At 30.2% G+C, this 9,547-nt stretch overlaps 1 protein-coding gene across 1 annotated transcript; it reads right to left on the bottom strand.

Moving 5' to 3' along the window:
- Nucleotides 1-2,346: 2,346 nt before the first annotated feature.
- Nucleotides 2,347-4,680, bottom strand: LOC129317249 (receptor-like protein EIX2). The gene is made up of 3 exons (XM_054961615.1): nt 4,156-4,680; nt 3,018-4,046; nt 2,347-2,961 (listed from the first exon to the last, which is right to left on the bottom strand). Exons 1-3 carry the CDS (start codon nt 4,678-4,680, stop codon nt 2,347-2,349), a joined length of 2,169 nt encoding a protein of 722 aa, XP_054817590.1.
- Between the last annotated feature and the right edge of the window lie 4,867 nt (nt 4,681-9,547).

Genomic DNA, 9,547 nt, shown 5'->3' with positions numbered 1-9,547 from the left:
TACATATTAACTAACATACATGATTCCACCTCCCATCTCCTTTTCTTCTCTCTTTTTTTTTTGTTTTTTGCGCGCGCGCACACACATCAACGTCTATCTCCTTTTCCTCTTTTTTTTTAATATAATATTACACCCTACACACACATGTACAAATCCGTTCCTAATTTTATTTTTTTAATTTCACATATCTTTTTTCTCTTGTAACGATAATAATAATAATTTATTTTTTTAAAAAAATTATAATTTAGAATTTAATTTATTTTAAATTAAATTCAATAATAATATTTTAAAAATAATTATTTATTTTTAAATATTTTTTTAAAATTACTCATTTACTTTTAATTAACTTAATTAATTTTAAATTAAATTTTTTTGAGGTTGTTACAACAAATAGCAAAGTAATCACAATGATATACACGCAGCCCACAAAACATCATCACACTTTGTATTCGGATTTGGGGTCATCAACATCACCAAAAGCATCTGAACACTTAAAAGCTTCCGACACAAGAGCATAACTAGCGAGCTTTGAGGATGTGTGCAGTACCTAGAAGGCCCTTTAATCAACAGCTCATTACTGCGAAAACAAACATGAATAATGTCAGTTTACTTACATGAATCAGTACATAAAAGCCTAGTTATATATGATTTTAAAAAAAATAAGAGAATAAAACACATTGCTAGGAATTATATTAAAAAAATTAAACTAATTTAAAATAGGGTTGTGCAAAAGTTTTTTAATTTTATTTGATTCCATCTAATCTGAGATAAATTTAGTCCAATTCGATCTAGAAAAAAATGATCTCTCAAGACCAAAAGGGTCAGATTTTTTTTTTTTGGATTGAACTGGACAAGAGACTGAGTATTTGGACCACTTGGTCTGGTCCTATATATTTATTTAATATAATTATAATTAATTTATTAATTATTATTACAATAAGTTGATTTATAATAATTAATAATTTTTTGTGTTTTATATATGTGAAGTCATGAATACTAAGCTAAATTTTAGCATTGACCAACCTCAATCTTCTCCTTTTATTAGTGAAATTTATTAATTTGGGTGTAATAGATTTTAGACATGTTGAAGGTTGTTTAATTTGAATCATTTGTGTTGTAATTGAAATACTTTTTATTATTGTTGGAGATTGTTATAAATTTATAATTATTGTTGTTGTGATAAATTTTACATGACTATAAATAATTTTAGGAAATATATAACTTTTGATCCCTACACTTTATTTGTATTTTGCTATAGGTCCTTGTATTTTTTTTTTAATATTTTGGATCTTTATACTTTTATTTTTGGTGTTTTACATTCACTTAAGGTCTCTACACTTTGATCATTTTAGTCATTTAGGAACTTAGAACATTAAAAAATTAAAGTGTAGGGACCTAGAATACCAAAAAATGTACAAGGATCTATAGCAAAACATGAGTAAAGTGCAAGAAACAAAAGTTATGTTTTCCTGTAATTTTATTATGTTAATTGAGTTTATTATGTTGAAATAAATTATTGCCTTTCATAGATGAAAAAAATATAGAGATACTGGACAAGATTGAGATTAGTCTCCTAGTTTTACTAGACCTATCCAGTCTTGTTTAGCTTCAGGTTACACCAAGATCAGACCAGACTATGAGTTGTTTAACTCAATCCTTTTCATGAAAAGGATTAAACTTCAGTTAGGTTGAAATCATGTTGGGTTAGTCCTTTGTGCAGCCTTAATTTAAAGATTAATTGTTCTTATTTAACCACGTATACATACTAAGTCATTCTTGTACTTTATGGATTAGATTATTTTAAAAGTCAATTTGTGTTTTAAAATTTAAAGGACTTATATCATAATTTAAGAAAATACAAGGGACTAAAAAATAAAAAATAATTTAAAAGATCAAATCAATAATTGAAATAAATTTGAGGAACTAAAAATTTCATCGTCTTTAAAAATAATGTTATATCAGAATGAGTTTTTTTTTTTTCCTTGAATGACATCTGACTATAGACGTGAAAATTTGGACTACAAATTTGAATGTTGTTTAATGAAACAACTTTCTTTTCGAGATGCATTGGGAGCAACAATTTAATTTGAATATTATAAGAATAGATTTCGTCAGTTCAAAAATTTAAAACTAGAAAATAAATAAATTTTGATTCTTTCAAAACAGATGAAACTAATTATGTATCCTATAGCTTTGATAAAGATTCATAAAGAGATAGTCATTTCCTTACGTAATGAAGATTTCACTTTTATTATGCATCTAATCAAAAAAAAAAAAGATAACTTTGAATTTAAGCAAGGCAAAAAAAAACTTCTTAACTAACTTAGTGCTGTTTCTTGTTCCCATTCAACGGAATCTTTGAAGTCTTATGACCACAGTGACATATATTCGATCCACCACACCATTGAAGAATTGAAAGTAAGCGTGCCTCCATGCTCTGTTCAGGAACAAAGAACCACAAACTATCCAGGATCCCACTGCAAATCCAACTCCCATCCCAAGATACAATGATCTCAAAAAAGCATCTTCGTCATTTCCTTCAACCTGCTTTGTATTGTCTGGTTTTTCTGGTATTGTGCAGTTCTTTTGAAGAGGAGCTCCACAAAGGTCTGGATTCCCAATATAACTCCACGCGTCAAAACTCTGAAGCTGTGTCCCCAGTGGGATTTGTCCATTGAGATGGTTGTATGAGAGATTCAAATCACTTAGAAAAGATAGACCAGCCATGCTTTGAGGAATGTTCCCATGAAGACTGTTATGGGAGAAATCAAGAGATTCTAGATTTTTCATATCTCCAATGTGCTCAGATATCTCTCCTGTCAAATAATTGTAAGACAAGTTCAAGGATTGTAGCTTGGTGAGCTTGAACAATTGTGCAGGAATTTCTCCTGATAGTCTGTTAGCTGACAGATCAAAACTCCGGACAAGTTTTAGATTTTTCACATACTCTAATTGTTGACCCTTTGTGTGCAAAACAATTCTGAATTGAAGTGAAGGAAGGTGGAGATATGATCTACTTCGATGGTTAAAGCATTTGCAAGAACTCCTGTAATCATACTGGTTATATTGAGTAGACACTGAGGAATTGGTCCTGAAAGTTTATTATTTGCAAGATCTAATACAATCAAACTAGAGTGACTACATAGTTGGGGAGGAATGGTGCCCGTGAGTTGATTGGATCTTAGCTTCACAACTGATACATTTTGTGGTAACCATGTTAGCATACTTCCAGAAAAGTGGTTGCCTTCTAAATTAATCAGCACCAAATATGTGCAATTATGAAAGGTCCAAGGTACATGACCAGAAAACTTATTATTATGTAGATCTAGCACCTTCAGGTGATAAAACGATGAACCCATCCTTGGAGGAACTTGACCAACCATACGATTATTCCCTAGGTATATATAAGACAAGGAAGTCCAACTGCCCAAACATTCAGGAAGTTCTTCGGCCAGATAATTATTTGATATGTCTAAATACCCCAACCAATGCTGGTTGATCGGATCAGGGTGACACAATAAAGACGATAAAGATCCTGAAAAAGAGTTGTAAGCTAAATCCAAAACTGAGACCTGATTGGATACTCGAGGAAGCCGTCCTTTGAATTTTTTAAATGACATAGAAATATACCCACCGTCCAGCAACATGTTCGATATATCTCCACTAATTGAGTGGTGAGACAAATCCAAAGTTGCAAATTGCCTTTTGTCAAGGTTTTTTGGAAGTGTACCACTCAAGTCATTGAAGCTGATATTTAAATATTCTATTTGTGATGCGTTTACGAGATTAGAAGGAATGGAACCGTGAAACGAGTTAACAGAGAGATCAAGCACAAATAATTTTTCAAACTGGCCCAGCCAATCAGGTATCGGTCCTTCGAGTTTGTTGTCAGATAGATCTAACGCCCATAGATTTCGATAGCTTGAAAAATCTGGAATTGGACCTCTCAAATTGCAATGATCGAGTTGAAGATAGGAAAGATCTTTGCTAAGATTGAACAACCAATTAGGTAGTCCATAGGTAAAATCATTTAGACCGAGATCAAGCTGTGAAAGTGAGCTAAAATTAGCATGTTCTAGATATAAAATAGATCTGGTCAAATTACAATCATCCAAATATAAGCCCTCCAGAGGTAGCGAAGCCAATGAGTGAAACCCATTTCGTTTCACTAGGAAGATGAATGCCACCAAGTGCGAGCGATGTTAGGGAAGGAAGTTTAGAGAGCCAATGAAGATTATCAATGGGAAGATGCATGTTGTATGATAGGCCGAGAGAAGAAAGCCGAGAAAAATTTGCAGCAGAATTATTTAGAGATGGTGTGCTTAAACGTTCAAAATCATTGTAGTGCAAGTCCAGAGCTTCCAGAAATTCAAGTGCGAGTAAAGAAGATAAGTTGATTTCACCTCTCAAGGATTCATTTTGCGTGAAGTAATTGGACAAAAGAAGATATCGGACCCTGCTGGTGTCGAGATCACACGTAACTCCTTGCCATGAACAGCAATCTTGGTTCGTAGAGGACCAAGAGGAGAGGCGGCCTGAAGGATCAACAACGCCTTGTTTGAACATTAATAGCAAAGTTCGATCCCTGTCATGGCAGCTGAAGCTTCTGTGGAATGTGAGGGCACATAGCAGCATCAGCAGAAGAAATGAGATTCGTGATGCGAAACTAAGCATGTTCATTATGCTTGTTGGATTACCAAGCAAGTGCTTTCGAAAGGGGTTTCTGCAGGTGTAGGGTTTGTCATTTCTCCCCCGAGGTTTATATATGTGAGTGGAGTTCTTTTTTTTCCTTCCCCCCCCCTTTTTTGACTATTTCCACGATTACAATTTTTTTTTTAATTTTATGAAAACTTGAGACTAATAATACCCTTGCAAATGGGGACAATAGGAAGAATATTCCTTAAACTATATATTATTGGGTTTTAATTTCATTATTCCAGTAAAGGTGGGAAAATTTCAGTAATAAGCAGCCAATTAATTTAAAATCAAGATCAAATTAAAGGATTATGAAATTACACGTAACTCTAAAAAAATTATAAAGTTTGCTATTTAATTCCCTGAAATGAAATTGAAATTTGGCCTCTCAACACTTTTTCAACACTCCATTTTTGCTCGCTCCTCTTTTTTCAATCACATGCCTTTTACCATATTTTTTCTGATCTTATTTATAAAATATTTTTAAAAGTAATTTTTAGTTCAAAATATAGAATATCTTATAATAATTAAATTATTTTTTTAATTTTATTTTTTATTAACGTAAAGGTATTTAATCTAGTTGTATTATTATTTAAAGTTAATGATAAAAAATGAGAGTATATGTGACTTTTTATTATATAAAAAAATAACTTTTTTCAAGATGTGTGAAATGATTAAAAATATTTTATAATAAAGATCGGAGGAAGCATATGTAAGTGGAAATTAAGATGTATTCATCACAAAATTTCTTTATTCTATTATTAACATATTCATACATTCAGGGAAAATACAAAAAAAAAAAGAATGTTAATTATATATTTTTTTTAAAAATTTCAAATGTATATACTCATTCACGCTTGAAAAGTCGTCTCCCCAGATCACACTCAATTATATTGAACATTGGAGTCTCCTTTCGACAATAACAAAACTACTTATCCTTGCAAATTAATATATTTTTCCCCTTTTATATTTTCCCTTCTGTAGAGCTATTATTGCAAAGTTTAAGAGATTTTTTTTATGATTTATCAAAACATAAAAATTTCCGCTCAATATAAGAAATGTTTCAATTGCTTGCCTTTCTTTTTTTAAAAAAACTACGGAAATAAAAAATCAATTCATTGTCGTTGTTATAAGTCTTTAAAGTTTGTTTTTCGGCCCAACCGAGTCTTTTAAAAAAAGCAATTATTATCGTTGACGAGTCTTTGCGTGTGGAATAAATACTAACCAAGTCAATGTTACGCAGTCATCGACTTTTTGTTGTTTATTTTTCCCAAATTCTTTGCTTGTATGAAACGATGCAGTAGTGTGGTCGTTGAAACGACTCTATGTCTATTTCTAGAATGCCTTGGTTTAAATGGAATTTGGCTAAGCCACCTGGGGCAAGATGGTCATTTTGAAGGTGAACCCATTAATTTTCTTCATCCTCTTTATATTATCTCATATATATATATATATATATATATTTTCGATGGAAATAAATACAGCAGGGATTATAGTTGTCAAACTCTTAAATTTACTTTCCGAGTTTAACGTTTGTAGCTTATAAAATTGTATAAATTCACTTATAAACTCAAATTAGATATAAAATCGGTTAAATTCACAAGTTTATCTTTGAGTTTATCATTTTTATGTTTTAAGCTTATAAAATTATATCAATTAATTCATAAATTTAGACTATATGTAAGCTTGTTAAACTTGTTAGGCTCGTTGATTTTTTTTTTGAGTTAAACGAGTTAAATATATACTGATATTAAGAATTCGGCTTATAAAAGTCATAGAACCTAGTCCAAAGAAAAAAAAACCTAAAAAGCAAAAACTAATATTAATAAAAAAGAAAGCAAAAAATATCAAATATGAGTTTCCCTATTTTAAATTTTCTATATTTTATATGATAATTAATCTATATAGATGTGTTTAATTTTAATAATTTATTTTTCTTGTTAAAAAATATAAGACATTTTTTGAAGGGTTGGATATTAAAAATTTTAAAATATTTTTAGTCTTTCAAACTATAATCATTACATTTTTTTAAAAGTGTTTCTATTGAATAAATCACTTTATATTTATTTTAGGTTGAAACATTCTATTAAACATGGGTAAATAAAAAAAGATATGATTAATTTGAAAGTAAGTAGCTACTTTATTGAATAAAATTTAATTAAAAATATCTTATATTTTTTTACAGAATAAATATATTTTACATATATTTAAATTAAATTATGGTTATATTTTATATTTTAATTATTTAATAATAAATTTTTAATGACTATTTATAAATAGAGGTGAATTCTTATGAGTTTACGATTTAAATTTATATTTTTACTATAAGTTTATTTAAATTTATGAGTTTAATAACCTTAGCACGGACTAAACTATGACGAATCAAGTTTGTCTCCATTTAAAATCTCCATCTCTGCATCATGTATAATCAAATTTAATTTAGAACCCCCCCTTTTTTTTTTTCTACCCGTAATTTAGAACCGGTTTAACTTGACAGGAAAAACAAAAGTTAATTACTCAACATTTTACTCCAATTACTTAATGATTATGCATTTGTAGAAAGTGAGGCCTTTGAATTCAATCCAATCATCTATCCTCTCTGTTTTTTTTTTTTTTATGAGAAAAGTTATAAAATTTAAGAAACTTCTATCACACTTTTTCAAATTGCCTCTCGTAAAATGAGAGCTTTTTTACAAGAGACAATCTTGATTCGTTCGCATGTTACAAAATAATTACAAGGATATTTTAGTTTTATTTTTTTTCAATTTCTGATACAATCAAGAACTATTTTTAACTCAATCAGATTTCAATTTTTTGTTTTATTAAGAATTTTTTTTTCAAGATCATAAATGTACTGATCCATTCTGTGTTTTAGTCAAAATCATAAATTTTTAACTTAAGCATGAAATCAAATATTCTAAAATTTCAGGATCAAGTTAAGGAATTAAGCAGCTGTTTGTTGTCTATGTCTGCTATGGAAAACGCATGTGATTCATGTGAGCAGAGTGACAGAGGAAGGAGAGAACTATGAATTGAAAGATGATCAATGAAGAGCACGAGTTAGGATTCTTCAGTTTTAGTAACAACAATACTTCAGTTTTGTTTGTCACAAAGCCAATATTTCCATTCTCCGGGGGAAAAACACTAATAATGATTTGCTGGCTTTGTTTTTTTCTCGAGCCAATAAATTTGAATTCATACCTAAGCTGTCATATTTGTCATGTGGACGTTAATTGGCGGTTGAGACTTGAGAAAACTAAAACCTTTTGTTTATTAGAGGAATGCCCTGCCTTGGCTTACTGCAATTAGCAGGTTTTTGTCTTTCTGACAAACAGTATGACATTCTCTCTAAGTTCAGATTTCATGACAAAACGTGCAAAACTGAGATTACATGTCTGTCTCTATTTAGAATGGCCCCTTAGCTTCAATAATAATGGCATCAAGACGACAGTTTAAGATTAAACTGGTAGCTATATGCCATATATTTGAAGATGATTATTGACCTGTCATGTCACATATTGAGCTCTGTTGGAAGGAAAATGAATAAGTTGTCCATGATTGTTTCACCTCTTATCAGTTTCTTCAGGTTTTGACATCATCTTCTATGAGTGTAGTTTTTCATGTTCAATATGCACACTCATTTGATGTCTAGTCCCTTGATATTTATCACATATTTTGCACTTTGGCTGCTGGTGCCGGTATTCTATCTAGTGTTGTGGTTTTTGGTACAAAAGACTGGGATGTTCTCACTTCTCAGATGCATACATTCATGTTTTTGCTACATGGTTGTTCAGTTCACTGTAAAATTAATGTTGTAATCATAACTAAGAATATCATCTTGGTTGAAAAATTTCTTAGTTATCTGGTACAAAATTCTTGTGCACTCTAGGAAATTGCAACATTTAGTTATCCACTACTATTATGTTTATTGACAGAGCTCTTCATGTTAGAATAATTCTGCCCATCTAGGGAATTCAATACACGCCCACTTTGTGCAATACTCTTGAATGCAGTAAATTTCACTAACACAGATTTAATTATACCACAAGGTTAATCTCCAGTTCATGATGTATAAACAAAAAATTAATTTAGAACTAGTTTATCTTAAAGACTCACATACCACATTATACAAAGCAGGAACATTGTGATGAGAACACCACACTTTAACATAAAATATTTCAAATCTCATGTTTCACAAACAACACTGGAGAGGTAACTAAAATATGACAACACCTCTCCATAATAATTGGACACACCAAATCAAGCATACCTCACAAAATCTGAACAACGACAATGTAGTAATCACGACGACAAACACAACCTGCAAAACATCATTACACTTTTTATTTATTCATCAACATTACAACACTTTAATAGCCCAATATCATCTGAACACTTGAGGCAGGACACTAGAGCTTGACCCTAACTTCCAATATTGATCGAAGAGCAAAACTAGATAAGCTTTATGGGGACAAATGCAAGTTTTGAAAGCCCTTCAATCAACTACTTGCTTCTAACTATGAAAAACAAAAATGAACCATATTAGTAAACTGTTACATGAATCAGTACATAAAAACTTAAAAACCAAAATATATATAATATTATTTTTTTTAATTTGAAAATCTTGGCAAAATGAAAATAATCTTATATAAGAATGAGTTTTTTTCATCCTTCTTGAATGACATCTAACTATAGAAATATAATCCTTCAACAAAAATATAGAATTGTAAAATTTGGACTATAAATTTCAATGCTGCAGTTTATATTGATAACAATTAAACTAATTTGAAGGTTAATTTGTTCTCACTTAACTACATATACATGCCAAGTCATCCTTATACTTTGTATATTA

Source organism: Prosopis cineraria, unplaced genomic scaffold (assembly GCF_029017545.1).
Source record: "Prosopis cineraria cultivar Desert tree isolate PC_DT_omini unplaced genomic scaffold, ASM2901754v1 PC8, whole genome shotgun sequence".
Taxonomy (NCBI): domain Eukaryota; kingdom Viridiplantae; phylum Streptophyta; class Magnoliopsida; order Fabales; family Fabaceae; genus Prosopis; species Prosopis cineraria.
Note: the sequence above shows the minus strand (reverse complement) of the source record. Positions and strands in the feature narration are given on the sequence as shown.